Here is a 26419-nt window from a genome sequence, read left to right as displayed (position 1 = left end):
TCTCTTCTTGGGCAAAGGTCCCCCCCACCTTGCTCTGTGGCCAGCTTCACCTTTAAAGTTCCCTTCTCCAGGCAGAGCATTCTCTGCAGGTGTGCCTGACTGGCACTGCCTGAATGCAGGGATGCTGGTTAGGTTTATTGTCAGTGGGATGGAGGCATCTCCCATCATACTGCTATTGTTGTGCACTATTCCAGTCAAACCATTTCCGGCCCCCACACCTCACTGAGATAGGCAGAAAAATACTGGAGGGAAAAAGGAAGCCTAAAAAGAACAGAAGGTAACTATTCTAGAGAGCAACAACCACTAGATCAGAGTCTGAAGGGTTTATTTTGGGAACTCCGAAGTAAGAGATAATGTGACTGTTAATGGACAGAAATTAAAAATGGTCAAAGATATTGGATGTGAGAGAAAGTATGTCAGTGTTGACCTTGTCTGAAACGGTTTTCACATAAAACAACTAGTGTAGATATCAGTCAGGCATGACTTTTTTTTTTTTGGCATATGCACTGACAATACTCATACACTGCAACAGGAGTCCTACGCAGAAACTGGTTCCATCCATAAATGTTTCTGACGTTATAGTTTTTAAAACATTCAACTTCACACAGATATCTTCAGCCCTCCTTCTGTCTGTCACTGGGTGCTCACTAGGAAGTGCCAGGCAACATCACTTTAAAATGAGCACTTGAGAGGAGATCAGTGATGGCATGGTGGGAAGGGGATAAGACAAACGCACGCAGGAGGCCAGAGAATTTGGCCAGCAGCATCCAAGGCAGCCCGAGAAGCTCCATAGCAGGGATGGTGAAAAAGGTGAAAGGAGGAGGAATTAAGAACTACCAGGGTGGAGAGGACATCACATGTTCTAAAAGGACAGAGATAGCTACAACACCTGCTCTCCATTAGATGGAGACCAAACAAACTGAGAAGCTGAAATTCACTTCTCACTAGCACAGGGTCACTAGGAGTACTTTGATCCCAAAATCTCCAGGCCAATTTCCTTTATGGAATAGATGTGGGTGGACCAAACCCAGCAATAAAACTACCACATGTTGTTAACCTCTCTTTGTGGAGTCTTAACCCAAACTGCCTCAAACCAGGCAATTTGCAGACAGTCCTTTTGAAAACCAATGCCCCTCTTGCCCTCTGAAAGATGCCCCAAAAGCCACACCTGACTTACCTCAACAATAACTTAATGTCATCATTTAGAAAGTTCCCGGGTGCAACTAAGCAGAAACAAAGCAGAATATGGATCTAGCATTCCATTGAGGGCAGGGGGGTGGCAGTACTCCATGGCCCTAAGAGGACATGGACAGCTGGCTTAGGAGCATGGTTCCATGTTGCTGTCACCAGTAGACACTAAAGGAAGCAGACACTATTCCTTCTTGGACCACCACCAAAAAGCAATGCTGGGCATGTTGTCTCTACATTGGCAGCCTCCAGCACACCATGACACCACCTGCAGCCGTCACTGAGTCACAGGCTCGGTGCTCTGGAACTGCTCTGAATGAAGTCAGACAGGACTCTAGTGCAGGGTCTCCCTCCTCAGGGCACATTTTCACCGGGACAAGCCCTTCGGCTTCAGTGCCTCCTGGGTCTGATCTCAGAGCATTTAGCACCCCCTGTTCACACTGTGAGTAACCCACAATGAGTCCACTTGGATGGGACACCTGGGGAAGCCTCACATGCCCACCCAAAAGGGCCATGCACCCCACCTCCACAGTCAGCAGTATCTCACAGCCAGGGAGATAAAACAGAAGGGCTTATTAGTTATTGGGAACACAGATCTTGTTAGCACAGAAATTAAGAATATTCAGCAGAGCCTATCTTGGGGGGATCCAGAGCCCAGGGCCCTGGGCTTCATCCCCCGCCGCCCCGAGTCCCAAAACAGGAGACTGACGAGCTTCCAGCAGCCCAGCCTCAGTCACTCCCAGCTGCCCTCCTCCTTCCTTTGTCTCTTTTCCAGGAAAACAGGTCACCAAGCCTCCACCTCTTACTCTGTTCTCCAACACCTCCGGCTGATTCTTGCAGAGGATGGCTCCCGGCCATCAGTTGCCAGGCAACCAGATGGCAGTCACATCTTCCCTGTAGGGCCTCTGCAACAATTGCACACACTTGTCCCATCACTTAGATACTTGAATAACACACTGGGGAAACTGAGGCATGCACACACCCACTTCATCAAAGCATCTTATAGGAGCAAAGTTTTTGTTTGTGTGTTTTGTTTGCTCCATTTATATTAAAAAGGCTACAAAATATTTTGGTTTTTCTCTGTTCATTCTTCTGTGCAGTACTTATTGTCAGTCATTTTATTTTATATCTGAATCTTGCAGATAGTTGCTGTATGATCTTTGTAGGAATTACGGGCATTTCCATAAAAACTTTATTATGCAAGGAAAATAATTAAATAAATACTTTGATTTAGAATTAGGTTGAGAGAATTCAACTGATGTACTGAGAGAAAGGCAGCCTTTTTAAAGCAAAACTGGACTTTTCCATCTGGATAGAAGTAATAATTTTAGATTGGGATCATTTTTTACAATTATGAAACAGTAGCTCCCCAACTGTGGTCTCAGAACCACCGGGGGTCTGAAGAGACCTGACCAGTCACATGTGTTGGCTTTTCTCATTTCCAGCTGCTACATCACAATAAGACAGTTAAGCATGCATTAAATACTGACTTAAGATTACTTTTCCCCTTTAGTAATTGTTCTAGCTGACACAGGGATGTTATGCAATTACAAATAGGAGGAAAGGAGTCCTTGAGACATCTTCTGTAGTAAAAGGCGGTCCATGTAATGAAAAAGATTTAAGACCCCTGTCTATAAGGTAATGAGTATGTGTTGTCTGAAGGATCATATGCACTTCAAGCAAACATGAACTGGTGTAGATAGGCAACAACCACCATGGGATATGGTTCTGATGATTTACATTCAGATAATTATACATAACATGATCCCTTTGAAAGGGTTTGCTTTGCTAAAGAAACAGGTAGTTCTTTGAACTAGTGTGCTAAGAAAACATGTACAGTACTTTAATGTACTACTTTTTCAAGTCTGGTCACCTGGACTCAAAAATTCTACCATATGAGAGAAGTAAAAGTGAGCGCAGTGAGCTAGTTGCTACTGGACAGTTTTCCACATCACAAATCCACCTCACAGTTTGACACACTTAACACATTCCCCTCACAGAGGATACCTAGGATTGAATTAGCAGGAAGAGGCAGGTCAGGAATGTGGTGCACTGATGTTGTTTGCAGAAGCTTGTTCATCACTTGCCTGCATTAGACCTGGTTCTACACAGTCCTATTAATCCCTCACACCAAGGCTTGGAATCTCCCATGGTCCTAGTTCTCTGAGTTAGAATACTTGAGAATGGTGGCAGTGACTCCAAACAGAGAGATGAAGGATTTTTTTTTGTTAAAAGCCTCTTTTAAAGACAAGAAAGTCTATTAGAACATTAGGCTTTCAAATATCTATCATTCAAATGTACAGTTGAAAAACAGCATTACAATGGAGAGCAGAAGTTAGTCACCTTGTACAGTAACGACAGTTCTTCGAGAGGTGTCCCCCTAGGGGTGCTCCACTGTAGGTGTGTCTGCATCCCTGCGCTGCTGATTGAAGAACTTTGGTAGCAGTCCATCACGCCCTCGCAGGCGTAGCTCCTCACCTGCCACAAGGTCAGCCAGCATACGTGGGTGACCCTCAGTTCCTTTTCTACTGCAGAGTCAATGACAAGAACTCCAAAGTAGAGGAGAGGAGGGTGGGCTGTGGAGCACCCATAGGGACACACATCTCAAAGAACCATCATTACTGCACAAGGTAACTATTACTTCTTCTTCGAGTAGTGTCCCTGTGGGTGCTCCACTGTAGATGACTCCTGAGCAGTGCCCACCACTGGAGGCTGGGACTTTGAAGTTGAGTCTGATATGGATGATAGCACAAAATTTGGCATCTGCAGCTGAATCCCCCAGGATGGCATAGTGTTCTGCAAAGGTAAGCGCAGATGCCCAGGTAGCTGTTCTGCAGATTTCTGAAATAGGGATACCCATGGAGAAGGCGACAGATGAGGAGATCGACCTCGTAGAATGCAACCATATTTAAGATGTGGGTGTTACATTATGCAATTGGTAACAGAGTTTAATACAGTCAGAGACTCAGTTGGAGAGTCTCTGAGCTAAAATCGCTGTACCTTTTGATCTACCCGCAATGGAGAGGAAGAGTCTTGGAAATTTTTTGAAGATTCTTATCCCGTCCAAACAGAAGGCCAAGGTTCTCCTCACGTCAAGTGTATGAAGGATGGCTTCCCTATTATCCTGATGAGGTTTGGGATAAAAGGCTGGAAGCCAAATAAGCTGATTTATGTGGAATGCAGAAGACATCTTGGGAGTGAACTTTGGATGTGGTCTCAGCATGACCTTGTCAGGGAATAACACAGTGAAAGGGGGAAGAGCCATCAGAGCCGCTATTTCCCCGACCCTTCTTGCAGAGGTAACGGCAATCAGGAACACCATCTTCATGGAAAGGCAAGTTAATGAACAAGTGGCCATAGGTTCAAATTGCAGTCTAGTCAACCCTTTTAGCACTTGGTTGAGATCCCATTGAGGAGTGGGAAGTCTGGGTGGTGGAAAGAGGTTCGTTATGCCTGTGAGAAACCTCTTTGTAGTCAGATGGGAAGAGACTGAGTAACCTTCTACCTGTTGATGGAAGGTTGCAACTGCTGCTAAATGAACCTCTAGTGCACTAACAGAGACACCCAATTTCTTGAGAACCAGTAGGTAGTCCAGGACTACCAGTAGGGTGGCTGTATTAGGGGTGACATCTTTAGGCTGGCACCAGATCTGGAATCTCTTTCATTTTTGCAGACAGGTATGATGAGTAGTTCCTTCTCTATTGTGTAATAGCACCTCCTGTACCTCCTCAGAGCAAGATGTCCGTGTGCTAGAAGCATGAAGGAGCCATGCTTTGAGTCGCAAACTCTAAGTTGGGATGGAGAGTGCATCTCTCGTTGTGCGACAGGAGGTGAGGTGTGATGGAGAGTCATCAGTGGACATAATGCCACCTGTGACAGTAAGGGTACCACATCTGCCTGGACCATATGGGATCATGCTTTTCCTCTTGTCCTCTGGTCCAGGAGTCGTCCGGGTGGGGAGGAGGAGAGGTTTGGGGCATCGACCAGCCTGGGGCTCCTCTGGGTGGGGGGCTGGGAGGGGTCAGGACTTTCGCTGTTTCGGGGCTCCTCTGGCCGAGAGGGGAGGCGCTCTGGGCTATTCCGGGCAGGGGGTGCAGTGGGCGGGGGGGGGGGGGGGGTCCTCGATGTTACCAGGGTTGGCGGGAGGCAAACTTCTTCGTCGTCGGTTTTTGTTTTAAGGCATGGCCAAATAAAATGTAAAAGTAGTAACAAAGAAAAAAGCTTCAAGGGAAGCTAAATTTAGTAAATCTAAAGGGAGATAACGATCCACGAATGGACAGCTCTAGCTCCTTCTCTAGCCAGGGGTGGTTGAGAAGGAACTGACGAGGTTCACCTGCTAACGATGGCTAACCTCGTGGCAGGTGAGGAGCAGCGCATGCACGGGTTGGACAGACTGCTACCAATGTTCTCCAACCAGTAGCGCTGGGACACAGACACGCCTACAGTGGAGTAACCATAGGGACACTACTCAAAGAACATATGTTTCTCAACAGTAATATACTAAAGGAAGAAAATGGAGCTGATTTCACCCTGTCCTCAATTTAATTCACTCTGGGAGCATAAAGGAGAGGTAAACAGCCCATGTAAGAGGGTAGCCTAGGCAGCATGGAGTTGTCACAATCACCCTGTACTACTCCAGAAGTATGGGATGTGCAAAGAGTAGGGAGTTGGAGAGGTGGTGCAGCCAGAGTATAGTCCATTCTAGCTATCCTGGGCTGCCAGGAGGCCACCGCAGCCAGGACTCAAAATCAGAGCAGCCGTGAATTTCCTCTAAAGTACAACAAGGGCCTGCCAAGCCCTGGACAGCACATATATAAAGGGAGCATAAAGGTGGTTTAAAGCCCTCATTTCTTTCCTATGCACAGCACTATGCACAGTCAAGAATCAAGTCCACTGTTCCTTTTTTACAATAATACTAAGCCAATATAAACTGTACCTTTTGAACTAACACACATTTTAAAAAGTTTTAATGTATACAGACCCAGGTAGAAAATGTGGGATTTACTTTGAACATCACATTCCTCGGTGCACCATTATAAGCTATATGCACATGGATGGCAGGCAGCTATTTCACAACAGCACACACTATTCCTTTCTTATAAATTGGTTTGTGCAAAATCTTTCTGAAAATGGGATGTAGTTAATATATTATGGGATTCAATTTCAACTGGTTCGAACAGTTTTAGGAACTATTCAGGTCTTTTTAAGCAAAATTTTCATTTTCAAGATGTATTCCCCAAAATATTCCATCGTCAACCTGAGCCAATACTGCTCTGGAGTTATGCCTGCGGTGTTATAGCTTACTACAAGAGATAGTATCAGGCTCTCGACTAAGAAAGCAGCCTACACGAGGGGAAAACCACCCCAAACAGCTATATGTTTAAGAACACATCTATTTTCCCACCTGTATTCCAGTTGGAATCCGGCTGAATGCTAAAAAATTTCCGTTTTGTTTCTACATAAGCATTGCTAAACAATCTTTTATACTAATTGATTGAATACTGCTATTGAATTTAGCTTGTAACTTTTCAGTAAGACTATCTTGACAAAGTTATGTATGTGAATAATACATTCTAGGTTCTTGCAATGATCAGATTCTCCACTGCCTTGAGCCTTAGTTAGTCATTTATACGTGTGCCAAGTGGGTGTAAAATGGTATTATAGGTGTGAGTGCAGAATTCTGATTTGGTAATATTTTTATACCTACATTGTAAAGATGTAAGTGACTGCACAAAACACAAGGAAGAGGAGAATCAAGCCCAGTATCTGAAATACCAGTACAGTCTCCATAGACCAAAATAATCACCACTAGGTGTCACCCTTTGATACTGTATAAAACACTATACATACAAACAACTGTTTCACTTTAAAATCATATGGGAGCAATTTTACTACTACACTGACTGCAATGTAGTATTTTATTCAGCATCTCTTCACTTTATTCCTAGTTTTGATTTTTAAAAAGTATCTCGGGTAAATGAATTAAGGGATTCGCTTCTACATCAGCTAAAAGGAATTCTTGTAATCACAATTTTACAGAGAATGTCAGAGTATATGACCCTTGCAACATGAACATATGTTGCAATATGCTACAGGTATTGATGTATCATTCTTAGGTTATGTAAAAACAATTTTACAAATACTTTTACAAAAAGGAGTCTTAAGGAAGAAGTGTAACTAGCAACAAAATTATGCATTTTGAAGATGGGTAAGTAAATTATATTCTCGAATAGTCTGAATTCCTCGCACCCCCACAAAAGACAATTAAAATCTTTATTTGCAAAGAAGAAGGGTGCAACCATGCCCAGCCTTGCACAGATTCAGAGGGAGTCTGCCCACGAGTGACTGATCTGAAGAGAGAAGGAGCTATGCATCCAAAAAGTGATAGAGATCACATGCTCACTGGGGCACAATGGTTGGCAGTTCACATCTGCACCACTCCCTACTGTGGACCGTCCCTTAACACTACAATGAACCATTAGTCTCAAATCTGTTTTCAGAAGCAATTCTAAACAATTTGACTTCAAAACAATAGTTTTGCAGATTAATCATCAAAATACAATGGTGCCATTTTATCTAAGGCTACACAGAGGTTTGCGAATGGTCAGTATTTGCAGTTGTTACTTTTCATCATTTTTCTTTTTATCATTGTACCACAACATGTATTTTTATTCTAAATAAACCTTACCAACTGTGCAGCTGTCTTCAAGTACTACATCCACATTTCTGTCTCTGTATTCAACCCTGAAGTCAAGCATCCGCGGTTGTCTTTCCACTATTTGTCGGGATGGCACTACCTGTCGAAACGCTGAGGATGAGGAAGGAGTTGACGAAGATGCTGTAGGATGACTTGTGGGACCATAGGCTGGTCCTTGCAAAGTCTCTCCACCATATTCACTGAAAGATATATAGTTTAGAGAATTTAAATAGAACAGAATGAGAACTGAACTATTTGAAGAAACGGGAGCCAAGCAAGATGAGCAGTATATTCCCTTACTGTCATCCACAACTTACACTTGTGACAGCTACATTGTATCATGTATCTGACATACAATCATTTCTTACATTGTTAGTAAAACAGCCTGTATCTACAACATTTTTCTTAAATATTAGCAACTGAAAAGCTCAAGAGAGATTGTTTAAAAGCTGGTCCTGCAGTATTTTAACAATCTTTTGGGCCTCAAGTTTAATATATGTATTACAAATCACAGAATGACTTGTAGAGTAAGGTACACAATATTGCAACCCCATGGGAAGTACTACATATCCATACCAGAATCCCAAAGATATCCGATGCTTAAAGTTCTACACAGCAGCCATCATTCTACTACTACATCATCAGGCCAGTGTCATTCCAAGAGTGTCTGGGAGAAAGTGCAGCAGAGATGTATCCCATAATCTTAGAGAGACAAACCTATTTTCAAATTAATCAGACAGGTTAAAGAGGAAAATAAATAAATTATAATCTCCCTTAACTGCCTGAAGCAAAAATAGACATCAGTGTATTAGTTTAAGAGTAAAATCTAGAAATATATGTTAATTACAGAATGTTGAATTCCAGCTTCTCCTTGAGCCTCATCTCCCTCCACACTACTCCTGTGCACTTCTATATGGGCCACGGGATAGTAAAGTGAGAAGTGAATGTAGCTTTGCACAGGTTAATTTGGAGAACTTAAGCTACAGGCTCTTCATTTAGCCTCTCTCCAAAGAGCATGGTGCTGGAGATTAGTTTTGTCACCCTGCTTACAAGGCATATTAAGAAACACCATTCAGGCCAAAGAGAATCTGGAACCACTTTGACAAAATTAGCATTTTACCTACTAAAATGAACATTCCACCAAAGAGAAAAGGAGTACTTGTGGCACCTTAGAGACTAACCAATTTATTGGAGCATAAGCTTTCATGAGCTACAACTACATCGGATGAAGTGAGCTGTAGCTCACGAAAGCTTATGCTCAAATAAATTGGTTAGTCTCTAAGGTGCCACAAGTCCTCCTTTTCTTTTTGCGAATACAGACTAACACGGCTGTTACTCTGAAACCTGTCATTCCACCAAAGGAATCCAGGAAATAATGTTTGTAGAGTATGGCTGGAGTTCTGCTTTGCAGATGTCCTCGAGTGGAAGACAGTGACTACAGACATACAGTGAAATCTGTATGGGAAACTATCCTTATTAGGCAGCTCCAGATGTCCTGATGGTAGGTGCACGCTAACAGAGTGTGCTTCAAGAATGGAATCTGAATGAATAATACTTTAATTTTTTAAACAGGGCTGCTGAAATTTGGGATCATGCCAATTTCCCCCCCCCCTTTTTTTTTTTTGTTAAAGGGAGCTTATTTAGAAAGCCATATTCCACTTTCTTAAAAAAAGAAAGTCAAGCAGCATCTTGATGCAAAAGCCTTATTAAAAAAACCTGTTAAACTTCCTTCCCCCCTCCCCCCCCACCCCCCCCCGCCCTTAGTGAGGACATGAACTCAGTGAGCATAGCCAGTTGTTACACACACATGCTATATGATTAACAAACACTGTCTACATTCCCAACTGTCTGCTGGTGCAATTCCTATCATTTTACCTCCCACGTTCTGAAAAGAAAAAATTAAGTGTTATGCTTTTCTGGTAGTACAAAGGTCTCTTTTCCTTTTCTCTAATCAGCAGACACACAAAGAGGAATTCTCAGCTATGTGAAACCTACAGGGATTTCAGAGTTCTAAAGTACACAAGGAATCTGTTTTAGTTTGTGCAGCTTTTAATTATAATACTAAGTACCACTAGGAATTTGTTATGCAGAGAGTTAAACAATGACCATATATAGATCCAGTTGTTTCTTTTTAAAAAGGGGGACGAAATACTGAATGTTAAAATTAAGAAGTGATACAATAGTTTCTGTGACAATAATTTTGTTAGTAATCCTAAATAGCAATCTCAGGACATACTTCTTTAAATCACAACTGTATTACATTTAGTGACCGAGAGGATATTTGTTGTCTGAAAATATTACTTGCATCCAGTTCACCCCTATTAAATAACATTAATTGCATTAAAAAAAAACCACACAGCCCATAAACACACTTAGCTACCAGCAGTTGGACACTCACATAATGATTCAATTCAGCAATATCTTTGATTTACGAGATCATGGCTGAGATTTTCAAAAGAGCATAAGGGAGTCAGGTGTCCAACTTCCTTTGAAAACCAATGGAAATTGGGTGCCTAACTCCCTTAGGCCTGTGAAATTCCACCTTACATCATCAGGGGGGAAACCCAAAACAGCTTGACACACATTCAACTGCTTAGATTTTTTAGACAGAAAGAAAGGCTGAAGAAACAGTGTTAAGCATCAGAATTGACTTTTATCAAAGCCTTCACTTATTGCTGAACCAAAAGAAAAAAAGTACTGCTAATCAGTCTGGTGAGTATTTAGATTTAAAATGCTTTGTACGCATATGTTTGGGGGTCTCTGGGCCCTACACTAATAAAACGTACATTAAATAAGTTAAGACCTAATAATTAAATACAGCATAGCTGCCAAAATATTGATTTACTTATATTATAGGTAGCATCTACCATAAGTTAAGAACATTTTAAAACATCATATGGAGTATCTGTCCTGAATGCTTTGTATCACAACATTCTACTGGCTCTCCCAAACAGCTGAATTCCTGTTCTGCTGTTTCCGATTGCCTCATCAGCACTTAGCAGATCATGCTTCAGTGACTCAGAATCCCAGGCATGAGCACACAAGCCAAAACTGAATTCAAAACTTTGAAAGAAAACAAGTGCATCGACTTTTTGAAGTGGGTAATCTACTTTCTTTGACACAGTATCCTTTACCTGCAACCCACTGAAAGGGCACCAGTAACTCTAAGAGAGAGAAAAATTATCACCACCTTTCATGCATGTGTGTGCATGCATCAAAAGAGAAAAAAGAAAAAAAAAATTAGCCAAGGACATGGGGGCAATTCCCAGCTGTTAGAAAAAGTGCTTTGGGATTTTTTTGGTCCATGCAGAACAGATGGAACCTCACTTTTAGGGAATTTTCTGACAGACTCAGATTTAGTCAACTGTATATCCAAAAGGGACTGATCCTATACCTACTGAAGCCAGTGGAAAGAATTCACCAATGTTGATGAGGGTTGGATCAGGTCCTTAGTCAGTCTTGGAAAGTTGAGGGGTTCAGTCAGCCCTCCCAAGAGCTGAACTCATGACTCTTGGGAGTCTATTTCAAAATGACACTTACAGTATTACATCTTCCTCCTAAGGGACAGAGTTGGAGATGAAGAAAGAAGAGGTAGGGGAAGAGGAAGTAAACCTCTCCCAGGACTACTATTACACAGTACCTCTTTCTACACATTATTGCTCCAAGCTTCTTTACTTACCTTTGTAGAATGCCGTTTTCTTGTGGTATTACACCATTTATAGCTGCCTGTAAACAAAAAGATATACAGTAAGTCAAACAAGCAAGGCAGCAGTAAGATCAGAAAAACTTGAGATATTTCTGCAAAGCAATTCAAATGTGCTTATACAAAAATGACTCAAATTTGCTTAAACAAAATCCCTAATACTCCCTAAGCACATCGAATATTCTCCATTCAGTTCATACAGAAGCACCTGACAGTGCCACTAGAGTACATTCTTGTCATAACCCCAATTTCAAAGGAGGCAGGCCTGAAACAAGACTTTGGATCCAAACGGTATAGATATCTTTATAACAGGCCAAAATAAAACTAAAACTTTCTAAATTTAACGATTCAAAATGTCAGGGTGGTTAGATTTGGTTGATTACAGACATGTTTGAATTACAGTTTCAAAACCAACCGAGATCTGAATGCAAGATGTTTGTTTATGCCCATTCACGTATTTCAGTAATTTTAACACAGGGCTGACACATAACATATCAAATCTTTATTTAGAAAGTAATTTTCCTCTAATATTTTTGTACAGGTTCTTAATTTGCGATATGAATTTTATGGGTAGGTACCATGATTTTAGTTTGAATTCAGTTTCAGCTTCTAGACCTGTTCCAAAAGTTAATTTATTGCATACTATTCCAACTAGGTTAGCTTAGTTTCGCTGATCATATGTGTTTATTGCAATGAACATTTTTCAACATTGGTAGTCATGTAAAAAAACAAAACCCACCCTCAGAAAATTTAGTTTCTAACAGTAAGAATGCGTCTTCTAGGATTCTAGTTCAGGGAATGTTTGCAAAACAACATTAAGAAAGACAATACGATCTAGAGAACAAATGTGATCAAAAGGGGTGACAGTACAGAACTGAGAGTTAAGAGTTACAATAAAACCTGAGAGTTATGAACACTTCAGGAACAGAGATTGTGCGTAACTCTGAAATGTTCGTCACTCTGAACAAATCGTTATGGTTGTTCTTTCAAAAGTTTACAACTGAACACTGACTTGGTACAGCTTTGAAACTTGACTATGAAGAAGAAAAATGCTGCTTTCCCTTTTTTTTTTTTTTTTTTTTTTTTAGTAGTTTATGTTTAACACAGCACTGCACTGTATTTGCCTTTTTGTTTTGTTTTGTCTCTGCTGCTGCTGGATTGCGTACTTCCAGTTCCAAAATCAGATGTGTGATTGACTGGTCAGTTTGTAACTCCGAGGTTCTACTGTACCAAATTCTACTCCCAGTTCTGATACTGACTCTCTTTACAACCTGGGGTAAGACACAGCCAAATTTTCAAACTAGCCACTAATTTGGATTCCCAAATTTAGACACTGTGGGCGTACTCTTCAGAATTATTGAAGATCCACAACTGCAAATGAATCAATAAATGATAGAGGTGGATGTTCAGCACCTCGGGGGGGGGGGGGGGGGAAATCAGGCCCCAGATACCTGAAGGACAGCACTTAACAAATGGGCCCCTTTCAAAATCTGGCCCTTAACCTCTTTCCTTCAATTTTCCCATCTGGAAAACAGAAGTGATAATACTTACTCCTACAGTCCTTACCTACTTCCAACCCCTTCGGCTGAATTTTTGTAAATCACTTTTAAGATTATAAATTATGGAGTAACAAAGTGTTTAAGGTATCCATCACCATGATATCTGGGTGCAGTATTATTCGTTATTATATTATCATTTGTTGTCAAAGATTCTGATGTACATGTTGTGGGGATATTCCCTGTAACAGTCCAAAAAATTCTATACCAGATGGAATGGTAGCATGTTTAAACAAGGAGAGTAACTAAAGCCCATTACACTACACTACCTGGTTGAATTATAATGGTCTTCTGACATGATTACAACATGATTCCACTCCACAGCAGTGGAGACACGTTTTCTACTATGTTCCCAAAACCTAGTATATGTAGGAAAATAATACTTAGAAAAGATTGGTATTGCAATAAGTGGATTTTGGGCACATCTGAATATAGTCTTACTTTTTCTAGGTATGTTACAAGTTGATAAAAACAGAACATGGGACCTTATGCTTGACCAAAGCTTTTGCAGTAATTAAAAAGGGGACAACTGTGTTGGAACTGGATTCCCAACATGGTTGTAACTGTAGTGTAATGGTCCTTTAGATATAGTCTGCCACCATATGTAACTATGGGTCCTGTCTAACAAAGAAGGGCCCATTTTCCTGAATGTTGGGCAAGCCCTCATTTCTTAGCATGAGATGATTCAGGTGTTGGAGGGTTATGTATTAAACAATACTTTGCATTTTGGTAGCATTTCAAAGCACTTGTCAAAGTCTAAATTAGTCCTCCAAACATACCAGGAACATAGGTACTATCCTAGTTTTTAAGATGGGAGACTAAAACAGTGAGGATAAGGAATTGTCAAGGGCCAGAGTGGAAGTCAGCATCAGAGCCAGAGCCAGGGCCAGAATTAGAAAGCAGGAGTCCTTTGTTCCCTTCCTGTGTTTGGCTATTTGTGTAAACTTGTACACACACACACACAAATTAAGACAATAGGCAGGAGTGCCAAGAAACTCCTCACATTATGTACTCTCTCATGAACATAATCAGTACTTTACAAAACAAAGTACTGCTATAGAAGTGGCTCCCTGTACTTTAAGACAAAGGTATTTCTTTTTTTAAAAAGCTGCTGAGCATGTCACTTGCCAGCAGAACTATTAGCTCACAAATATGCAATCATGGCATTGGACAAGAATTTTATAAAGTCACGCTCTGATTGACCAAGTTAGCTTTTTTGATGTTGGCCCACATATAAACAACCCCTAGAAAATATGCTGTTTGGACTCCACACTCTACAGAAACAGACAATCTGGAAGTCACTATACGTTAGATCAAGATTCTAGATGAACAGTCTTCTGGTCAGTGTGGGGGAGGTACCTGGTTTAGGACTGCTTTGCACCAGAAAAGGGTGCACCTTCAGGCCATCTCAATGCAAGGATTTTTCAAACTTGACATTCCCAGTTGCTGCACTGACAGATTTTGAAATGTAGACAACACTCCGGCATTTTACTACTGAGTTGTTTTTGACCCTGCTCTGAGTAGGGCAGAAGATATGGTAGTAAAAATGCCAGAATCTTGTCTACACTTCAGTTTAGCAGACACATTCTAAGACAGTAGAGTTACAGTAGATCAGCATAGGAGAGTTCTCCAATTCTAATGATCTTAGGTGAGGAGGAGGAAAATGTGTCTCTTGGAAGGTCTTCGTACCAAGCTGCTTCTGCCCCTTATTTGTCTCCTTCAGGCTGAATTCAGAAGTTCACTTTCAGTCTCTTGTGGATTCAGTGGCACTCAATTCACTGGACTCTGGGAAGCCATTGTCCATCAAGATGGCTTTTACAAACTGGTAGCACAGCTAGCCATATACTTACCACCTCTTTTTCTGTATTAAAGAGATGCTATATGTAGCACTGTAGTTAGCTAATGAATCATACAAAAACTATGAACTAAGATTTAAATGCTAACTTGTTTTATTCCAATAAACCTCCAATTTTGAATTTTAAATATATATTGTGTTATAATTACCTTAGAATATCAACAACTCATAATCCTTGCTGCTGAATTCAGCTAAGTAGCTATGATACTCTTAACATTTGTCATGCATTTTTGAAAAAAAATATACAAAGAACAATCCAGTGAGTCAACTAGTTTGCCATCATTTAAGTAGTGGTATTTTGATAACCATAAAATGCTTTGTTAACCACGTGTCTTGCAGATGTACATGAAGGGGTTGCAGCTGTTTACAGCTACTGATCATCTTAATCTAATAAACCACCAGTAAAAGGTCTCACAATGCTCTTCAGCAATAGACTTTTTCTCCATTATCACTTAATAGGACTGATATATTCTTCATTGTGCATCTTGATGAATCAAAACACAGCAAGTGCAGTTCTTCTCTCATAGGAACAGTCACTACTGATAATGGTAATCTGATATCCTGGAATTCTCTTTACCTTGAGAAAGAAGTTGCATTGGGAATGAAAGTCTAGTACAGTAATTGAGATATTTAGAGTTCAGCACTTGCACAGTTTGTCTGGTAAAACCTAGTTTTTATAAAAATCTCAGGAGGATGAAACTAGCTCAAGCTTTCCCAAATTCAAGTGCAAGAGCAAAAATTATTAGATGAGGTGGGGGCTCCAAACTATTTTGTCAAAGACTGAACAACCCTTCTAAGCCTGCTCTTATGTCCCAAACTATATGAACTAGACAACATTGAAGGGTCACAGAAATGAGAGATAATAATGGCCATACTACATAACTTCTTGGTGAGGTGGCCTGCAATCGATAACTACAATGTAGAGTAAAACTGCATAAAGAGTTTGGGCAATGGTTTGTTAAGCGAGATAGAAACTGGAAAGATATAAGAGATTAGGAGAGGGGTACACATGTGTCTCTTGGTGTTTTGAGTAGGCAACCATTTCTGAGTCCCAACCTTGAAAATGCTGATAAAGGACACATGGACAGTCTATGCTCTGGTGCCTGAATGACTAACACAAAACTAAATACACACAACTGATTAATGAAAGATTTTCCTAACTAATTTTTTGAAAAAATTAGTCTCCTCTATTAGAGGATTAAGTCTTCATGGTTAAGCAAACATTTAATATACTGAGAGGACTCTCTAAAATATTCGTATGTGTCCATCTAAATAAGACTGGGGATATATAATTTTTAAAAATTAAACAAAATCTGCTTCCCTTGAAACGATTTTAGTAAAGGTATAGTAAATCCATTCATTGTTATCTTTACATTAAAGTTTAACCAACCTTAAGCAGAAACATAGACACTTAGAGCAGTCAATTCATGAAGCCAACAACCTCAGTAGTATCTAACTCAGTGGTTCTCAATCCGCAGCCCACGGGCCCGTCGCGGCCCAATCAGCACAGAGCTGCAACTCCTGTGACATACTCAGGGTCATACAGGTTGTATATAGATAGTGTTGATGGAGCCCACATAGCACAGAGAGCTGCATATGCGGCCCACAATGGTAAAAAGGTTGAGAACCACTGATCTAACTGCTATATCCATGTACAAGCTGTATCCATTTCCATTTAATATTCTCATTCAAAATGCAATTTAAAATTTCAGCTGCTAACTCGCTTATTAAAATAAAAAGTAATGTCTCCACCACAAATTCAAAACAGGTAACTCACCCAAAAAGAGCTACCATCTACCGTATTGGTCTTTGGAAATTATAAACAAAATTTAATTATCTTGAAACAAAATATGCAAATCAATAATATCAGTAAAACACCCAGAAATTGATATGATATAATTAGGAGCATCTGGCAATACAGGCACTGACAATACATAACACCCAAAACAGGGGGTGAAGAGGGGGAGAACATATGGCATCATAAACCACAAGTGAGCTATAAGACTATACAGTTGCATTATCAAATTTCAAGATCCACAGTAATGATACTGCTATGATTATGAACTCTCAGGCTATGAAACAACAAAATAGTTATTTAAAAACAATATGTACGATATATTTATTTGGCCTCTCTCATGCCAGAGCGGTTTCATGGGAGAAACAACAATGCCAAAAAGCTGCCCAAACTTCCTAAATATCTGTCTAGTTTGAAACAGTGGAACACTACAAAAATATTACAATTATTCAAAATACCTATGAACTGTTGTAAAGCATACGGTGTTCAATTTTGAGTTTTAACCTGGGAAAATGCTGCCTTAACAGATTGAGACAGTTCTGAAAAATTCTGCCTGTCCCTTTACAAATACAAAATAGCATAAAAAAAAAGAAAACAAAAAGCTGTTTATTATAAACCACAACAGATAAAAATGGACGGCTTGATTCAAAATACACAATTACAACTGGTCACCAACACACACTCAATTATTAACAATTACCACATAACATACCACATAAGGAGAAGTTTCAGAGTAGCAGCCGTGTTAGTCTGTATTCGCAAAAAGAAAAGGAGTACTTGTGGCACCTTAGAGACTAACAAATTTATTTGAGCATAAGATGAATGCATCTGATGAAGTGAGCTGTAGCTCACGAAAGCTTATGCTCAAATAAATCTGTTAGTCTCTAAGGTGCCACAAGTACTCCTTTTCTTTTCACATAAGGAGAGAGATCACGGTTTTTCCCCTATACTTAACATAGAAAACAACTGTGGTATCTCCAATACCACCATGTGGTAACTGTTAATTTATGACATTTAATGGAAACCACTGTAGATTTAAAAGCTATTTGGCTGCACTGATCATGCTTACATCGTTTTAAAGCTAATACAGAGGTTTTATTTTATATATCTCATTCCTATCAAGTGGCATCCACTGCACCACACGCACTTTCAAATGGAAGACTGAAAATTTCCCAATCTATAAATGGGATGCATTATTTCTAGATATCAGGACAAAGGCTTAAACTTACCTTCTTAAGAACCAAACCCAGGTCCATGCCTAAAGCCAAATTTAAGGGCTTTTGCACAGGAGAATTCCTGGGATAAGGAAGCTTCTCTCCTAAGCCTTTAAATACAGTTGTCCTCCTGCCTCCCCACAGTAAGCAATGAAGTTTTGGCTGGTGCCATGCCATGGATAGAGGCCCTATACAATTCTCTACAGTCAAACCTACACCCCATGCACAACAGAAAAATGCTGGTCCCACTCCAATGTACCAGGAATTACGGATTTGCCTTGAGAAGGCATATGGCCATCATGAATTAAGATAAACCAATCAGTGGTCCATGTAGTCCAGCATCCTATCTCTAATAGTGGCCAGTACCAGATGCTTCAGATGAAGTTGCAAGGAAATGTGATGAAATAGCCTGCCCACAGGGGAATTTTCTTCCTAACTCACATAGTGTAGTGGCTGGTTTATGCACATGAGGGTTAACAGAGTTTATAATTTTGTTAATATTCTGTTACAAGTAACTGTAGATGTTCTCATTATCCATATAAATGTCTAACCCTTTTTTTTTTTCCTTTTTTCTTTTTTTTTAAATTCTAGTAGGATCTTTCTTCAAGAAAATGACTCATTTTTATTAGAGCTGTAGAAAAATATAAAAAAAAATCAAAACCATCTAATTAAAAAAAACCAAAACTCTGAACCTATACTGTAGCTCTTCTACTCTGCCTTACTTTAAAGGAATTTTGGGTGAAAGCAAAAATATTCAGTTTTGAGAAATATATACTCCTAAGCATTGCCCTGTTTTCTTTGGCTCTCTAGCCTATTGAACAGAAGGTCAATCTTAATTTCCTTTTCTTCTACATTTCAGTGCTGCAGCTGATTGTGCAATAAAACAACACCTTCCGGAATTCTACTCACCATGTTTTTATTGCTTAATCCCCATTTCATTTATAATCCAATACTACTAAATGTATCTGATAGTTACAGAATAAAACATTTGGAAACAGAAAATGATTATGCAAAATGCATACAAACTGCCTTGTGAAATCTCAAATAGATGAGAGAATATCACACAGAAGAATACATATCTCAGACAGATATGAAGAAAATGAGGGTTGGGGCAGGAGGGAGGGTTGTTCATGCACTGATACAACAAATTTTGTAAATCAATGATACATAAAAAAAGTTTCACATGGTCTTAAAGTTTGCTTTAATTTTTATATCTGCACAAGGAGGATTTGAGTTAACACTTTATAAACAAATTACCACAGAACCAATCAAAATAAAATATAATAGAGCAAGAAAAAATTTTAATTGTGAAAGTTGCATTTAAAAACTGTAAGTAATATGCATATGGTGTGCTTTTCTTTATTTTTTCCATAGTAACTTCTCAGTAAGTATTGATAAAAGCTCTATCAAACATTTAGCTATGCAAAGTCTCAAGTTTTATTTTATTTAGGGCTGTCGATTAATGGCAGTTAACTAACACGATTAACTCAAAAAATTAATCATGATTAATCATAGTTTTAATCACACCGTTAAACAATAGAATACCAACTGAAATTTGTAAAATATTTTTGGATGTTTTTCTACATTTTCAAATACATTGATTTTAATTACAACACAAAATACAAAGTGTACAGTGCTCACTTTATATTACTTTTGATTACAAATATTTGCACTGTAAAAGTGACAAACAAAAGAAATAGTATTTTTCAATTCACCTCATACAAGTACTGTAGTGCAATCTTTATCGTGAAAGTGCAATTTACAAATGTAGATTTTTTTTGTTTGTTACATAACTGCACTCCATAAACAAAACAATGTAAAACTTTAGAGCCTACAAGTTCACTCAGTCCTACTTCTTGTTCTGCCAATCACTAAAAGAAACTAGTTTGTGTACATTTACGGGAGATAATGCTGCCCACTTCTTACTTACAATGTCACCTGAAAGTGAAAACAGGGGTTCGCATGGCACTTTTGTAGCCACCATTACAAGGTATTTACATGCCAGATATGCTACACATTCATATGCCTCTTCATGCTTCGACCACCATTCCACAGGACATGCTTCCGTGCTGATGATGCTTGTTAAAAAAATGTGTTAATTAAATTTGTGACTGAACTCCTTGGAGGAGAATTGTAGGTCTCCTGCTCCATGGTTTTACCCGCATTCTGCCATACATTTTGTGTTATGGTAGTCTTGGATGATGACCCAGCATATGTTTGATTTAACAACACTTTCACCACAGATTTGACAAAACACAAAGAAGGTTCCAATATCAGATTTCTAAAGATAGCTATAGCACTCAACTGAAGGTTTAAGAAAGAATCTGAAATGCCTTCCAAAATCTGAGAGGGACGAGGTGTGGCGCATGCTTTCAGAAGTCTTAAAAGAGCAACACTCTGATGCAGAAACTATAGAACCCAAACCACCAAAAAATAAAAATAAAAAAATCTACCTTCTGTTGGTGGCATCTGACTCAGATGATGAAAATGAACATGCATCGGTTCACACTGCTTTGGATCATTATTGAGCTGAACCAGTCATCAGTATGAAAGCATGTCCTCTGGAATGGTGGTTGAAGCATGAAAGGACATATGAATCTTTAGCGCATCTGGAACGTAAATATCTTGCGACGTTGACTACAACAATGCAATGCAAATGCCTATTCTCACTTTCAGGTGACATTGTAAACGAAGTGGGCAGCATTATTTCCTGCAAATCTAAAAAAAACTTGTTTGATGGATTGGCTGAACAAGAAGTACGACTGAGTGGACCTGCAGGCTCTAAAGTTTACATTCTTTTATTTTTGAATGCAGCTATTTTTTGTACATAATTCTACATTTGTAAGTTCAACTTTCATGATAAAGAGATTGCACTACAGTACTTGTATTAGGCGAACTGAAAAATGCTATTTCTTTTGTTTTTTACAGTGTAAATATTTGTAATCAAAAAATAAATAAATAAATAAATAAATAAAGTGAGCACTGTACACTTTGTATTCTGTGTTGTAACTGAAATCAATATATTTCAAAATGTAGAAAACATCCAAAAATATTTAAATGAATGATATTCTATTATTGTTTAACAGTGCAACTAATAGCATGATTAATCATGATTAAATTTTTTTAGTCATGCGATTAATCACGATTAATTTTTTTAATAGCTTGACACCCCTAATTTTAATTAGTTATATTTAAATTATTTTGAAAAGTTTAGTCATTGTTCTGAGAAGTTTTGTTAATATTTGGATTTTGTCTCTTCTATTTTTGGCCACATTCATCAATTTTTCCCAAACCCAGTGATAGACTGGTATTATTCTCTATGTTACAGTTTACTTTCCAAAATTGCTCCCTCTGCAGCACCATTGCGCGCACACATGCACACACACACAAACTAAGAACTTGGTGGAGTCAAGAAATTCAAGATGTGGGCAGCAGGGATTTCAGGAAGATCTGCTTTATGAATACCTAATAGAACTGGTAACTTTAATAGGTATACACGAAAGAATGTCAGTCTGTGCACATGTCATTTCACAATGAAACTCCTGGGATGCACATTCTAGACGTTTTCCTAGAGGTGTCAAGTCAGTTGCGGAAACTGGTGAAGGCTTTGCCTGGGAAGCAAAAGTCCCAGGCTCACCTGGTGAATGGATTGAAAGACTGAACTTAGGCTCAGTTGTCCTTCCAAGGAGTGAAGAGCACATCAGGCTATCCAGGCTACAAAGGGATAGCATCTCCAGTTCTCAATACAGTGACAGGGTAAGAGAATCAAAAATCACATGCTCTCCCTGCTGCCCCCTGATTTGCTGCTTGGCTTGTACTGAGCAGGCTTACACAGACTGAGCATGCTCAGCAACACTGCTGAAGCCTGCTGCCCTCACTCTACTCCCTCCCCCATCAGCAGGTTGTCTCTGCAGCCCACTATGGCCCAGTGGTGAGCTGGAGCCGGTTTGCACCGGTTCACGCGAACCAGTTGTTAAATTTTGAAGCCGGTTTAGAACCAGTTGTTAAAGGGGTGGGCAAACTCCGGCCCGCAGGACCGTCCTGTCCAGCCCGCCTGAGCTCCTGGCTGGGGAGGCTCCCCTGGCTGAGAATCCCTCTTTAATTTTCACTCACTCGGCGGCACTTCGGCGGTGGGTACTTCAGTGCCGCCGAAGACCCAGAGCGAGTGAAGGACCCGCCACCGAAGTGCTGCCGAAGACCCTGAGCGACTGAAGGAACCGGTTCTTCAGATTTTGGCAGCTCATCACTGCTATGGCCCCTTTGCAGCGGAGCTATTATCATCAGCTACACCAAGAACTGCCCCCAGGTTTTATATCAGAGGGATTAGGAGGATAAATTCAAGATTAGATTAGCACTCATTTACCTGCTTAAGGGCTGCAAAATGAGTGACAGGATGCTACAGTACAGAGCAGCTGTCCCATCATATTCACTCACTTCCTTCCACTGAACCCAATACACAGGAGTTTCAACAGGACTAAAGAAAGGGGAGTAGATCAGTGGTTCCCAAACTTGTTCCGCCGCTTGTGCAGGGAAAGCCCCTGGCGGGCCATGCTGGTTTGTTTACCTGCCGTGTCCGCAGGTTCATCAGATCGCAGCTCCCAGTGGCTGGGGTTCACTGCTCCAAGCCAAACCGCCAGGGGCTTTCCCTGCACAAGCGGTGGAACAAGTTTGGGAATCACTGAAGTAGATGATTCTGCTGAAGAACCACTCCTCCCTCTGCATTTTCTCCCCAGTATGGTTCTGCTTTGGATGGCCCCATCTATCCATAAAGAAAGTACACGCACCATTTATGTAGTGTGATAAGAAAAAAGCTTTTGGCAGATAAAATTTACAACTGTATTTTTGAAAATTAAAGGTGCTCCAAACTGTAAAATGCGAAATTTACTTTCATCCCACCAAGTGTCACAGAATACTGAACAATTCATATGTTACTTAATATGATTTAGGCCTCATCTATGGAAAGTTTTATAGCTATACTGTCAAAACCCTCCAAATGCAGAGGCAGCTAATACCAGAAAAAAGAATGCTTTTGTAGAGATACCAGAGAGAAAAACTAAATTAAACCAGCAAAAGCACTTTTATGCCAGTATAACTTGCATCTACGCTAGGGATTTTGCCAGTGTAGAAAATGTCACAAAACCCCACCCCCACCCCTCCCCCTCTAAACACTGCTGCTATGTCAGCTCAAGTTTCTAGTGTAAACCTGGCCTTAGACTTCTTACCCAACAGTTTTGGGGAACTGAAAGTCTGAGATTTACCTTAAAAAAAAAAAAAAAAAAAGGGAGGACTTGTGGCACCTTAGAGACTAACTAATTTATTTGAGCATAAGCTTTCGTGAGCTACAGCTCACTTCATCGGATGCATTCAGTGGAAAATACAGTGGGGAGATTTATATACACAGAGAACATGAAACAATGGGTGTTACCATACACACTGTAACGAGAGTGATCAGGCAAGGTGAGCTATTACCAGCAGGAGACCGAAGGGAGGGGGGACCTTTTGTAGTGATAATCAAGGTGGGCCATTTCCAGCAGTTGAGAAGAACGACTGAGGAACAGTGGGGGGTGGAACAAACATGGGGAAAATAGTTTTACTTTGTGTAATGACCCATCCACTCCCAGTCTTTATTCAAGCCTAAGTTAATTGTAGGTTTCAGAGTAGCAGCCGTGTTAGTCTGTATTCGCAAAAAGAAAAGGAGGACTTGTGGCACCTTAGACTAACCAATTTATTTGAGCATAAGCTTTCGTGAGCTACAGCTGAAGTGAGCTGTAGCTCACGAAAGCTTATGCTCAAATAAATTGGTTAGTCTCTAAGGTGCCACTAGTACTCCTTTTCTTTAAGTTAATGGTATCCAGTTTGCAAATTAATTCCAATTCAGCAGTCTCTCGTTGGAGTCTGTTTTTGAAGTTTTTTTGTTGAAGAATTGCCACTTTTAAGTCTGTAATCGAGTGACCAAAGAGATTGAAGTGTTCTCCAACTGGTTTTTGAATGTTATAATTCTTGACGTCTGATTTGTGTCCACTTATTCTTTTACGTAGAGACTGTCCAGTTTGGCCAATGTACATGGCAGAGGGGCATTGCTAGCACATGATGGCATATATCACATTGGTAGATGTGCAGGTGAACGAGCCTCTGATAGCATGGCTGATGTGATTAGGCCCTATGATGGTGTCCCCTGAATAGATATGTGGGCACAGTTGGCAACGGGCTTTGTTGCAAGGATAGGTTCCTGGGTTAGTGGTTTTGTTGCGTGATGTGTGGTTGCTGGTGAGTATTTGCTTCAGGTTGGGGGGCTGTCTGTAAGCGAGGACTGGCTTGTCTCCCAAGGTCTGTAAGAGTGATGGGTCGTCCTTCAGGATAGGTTGTAGATCCTTCATGATGCGTTGGAGAGGTTTTAGTTGGAGGCTGAAGTTGACGGCTAGTGGCGTTCTGTTATTTTCTTTGTTGGGCCTGTCCTGTAGTAGGTGACTTCTGGGTACTCTTCTGGCTCTGTCAATCTGTTTCTTCACTTCAGCAGGTGGGTATTGTAGTTGTAAGAATGCTTGATAGAGATCTTGTAGGTGTTTGTCTCTGTCTGAGGGGTTGGAGCAAATGCGGTTGTATCGTAGAGCTTGGCTGTAGACAATGGATTGTGTGGTGTGGTCTGGATGAAAGCTGGAGGCATGCAGGTAGGCATAGTGGTCAGTAGGTTTCCGGTATAGGGTGGTGTTTATGTGACCATCGCTTATTAGCGCCATAGTGTCCAGGAAGTGGATCTCTTGTGTGGACTGGTCCAGGCTGAGGTTGATGGTGGGATGGAAATTGTTGAAATCATGGTGGAATTCCTCAAGGGCTTCTTTTCCATGGGTCCAGATGATGAAGATGTCATCGATATACCGCAAGTAGAGTAGGGGCGTTAGGGGACGAGAGCTGAGGAAGCATTGTTCTAAGTCAGCCATAAAAATGTTGGCATACTGTGGGGCCATGCGGGTACCCATAGCAGTGTCGCTGATTTGAAGGTCTACATTGTCCCCAACTGTGAAACAGTTATGGGTGAGGACAAAGTCACAAAGGTCAGCCACCAGGTTTGCTGTGACATTATCGGGGATACTGTTCCTGACTGCTTGTAGTCCATCTTTGTGTGGAATGTTGGTGTAGAGGGCATCTACATCCATAGTGGCCAGGACGGTGTTGTCAGGAAGATCACCGATGGATTGTAGTTTCCTCAGGAAGTCAGTGGTGTCTCGAAGATAGCTGGGAGTGCTGGTAACGCAGGGCCTGAGGAGGGAGTCTACATAGCCAGACAATCCTGCTGTCAGGGTGCCAATGCCTGAGATGATGGGGAGTCCAGGATTTCCAGTTTATGGATCTTGGGTAGCAGATAGAATACCCCTGGTAGGAGTTCTAGGGGTGTGTCCGTGGGGATTTGTTCTTGTGCTTTTTCAGGGCGTTTCTTCAGCAAATGGTGTAGTTTCTTTTGGTAGCCCTCAGTGGGATCAGAGGGTAATGGCTTGTAGAAAGTGGTGTTGGAGAGCTGCCTAGCAGCCTCTTGTTCATATTCCAACCTATTCATGATGACAACACCACCTCCTTTGTCAGCCTTTTTGATTATGATGTCAGAGTTGTTTCTGAGGCTGTGGATGGCGTTGTGTTCTCCACGGCTGAGGTTGTGGGGCAAGTGATGCTGCTTTTCCACAATTTCAGCCCGTGGACGTCGGCGGAAGCACTCTATGTAGAAGTCCAGTCTGCTGTCTCGACCTTCAGGAGGAGTCCACCTAGAATCCTTCTTTTTGTAGTGTTGGTAGGGAGGTCTCTGTGGATTAGTATGTTGTTCAGAGGTGTGTTGGAAATATTCCTTGAGTCGGAGACGTCGAAAATAGGATTCTAGGTCACCACAGGACTGTATCATGTTTGTAGGGGTGGAGGGGCAGAAGGAGAGGCCCCGAGATAGGACAGATTCTTCTGCTGGGCTAAGAGCATAGCTGGTAGATTAACAATATTGCTGGGTGGGTTGAGGGAACCATTGCTGTGGCCCCTTGTGGCATGTAGTAGTTCAGATAGTTTAGTGTCCTTTTTCTTTTGTAGAGAAGTAAAGTGTGCGTTGTAAATGGCTTGTCTAGTTTTAGTAAAGTCCAGCCACGAGGAAGTTTGGGTGGAAGGTTGGTTTTTTATGAGAGTATCCAGTTTTGAGAGCTCATTCTTAATCTTTCCCTGTTTGCTGTAGAGGATGTTGATCAGGTGGTTCCGCAGTTTCTTTGAGAGCGTGTGGCACAAGCCGTCAGCATCCTCTGTGTGGTATGTAGATTGTAATGGATTTTTTATCTACAGTCCTTTCGCTCTCCTGCTGGTAATAGCTCATCTTACCTGATCACTCTCATTACAGTGTGTATGGTAACACCCATTGTTTCATGTTCTCTGTGTATATAAATCTC

General features: G+C 40.7%; 1 protein-coding gene across 1 annotated transcript in view; it reads right to left on the bottom strand.

The window, feature by feature from the left end:
- FAF1 (Fas associated factor 1) overlaps positions 1-26419 on the bottom strand; it is a 301930-nt gene that overhangs the window by 217679 nt on the left and 57832 nt on the right. Inside the window, exons 3-4 of the mRNA XM_074961760.1 lie at positions 11565-11611; positions 7877-8085 (exon numbers count right to left, since the gene is read on the bottom strand). Coding sequence (XP_074817861.1) covers positions 7877-8085; positions 11565-11611 — 256 coding nt within the window. The remainder of the gene's footprint in view (positions 1-7876; positions 8086-11564; positions 11612-26419) is intronic.

This window comes from Natator depressus, chromosome 8, assembly GCF_965152275.1.
Source record: "Natator depressus isolate rNatDep1 chromosome 8, rNatDep2.hap1, whole genome shotgun sequence".
Lineage (NCBI taxonomy): Eukaryota > Metazoa > Chordata > Testudines > Cheloniidae > Natator > Natator depressus.
The sequence above is the reverse complement of the archived record's forward strand: the minus strand, read 5'-3'. Positions and strand labels throughout refer to the sequence as shown.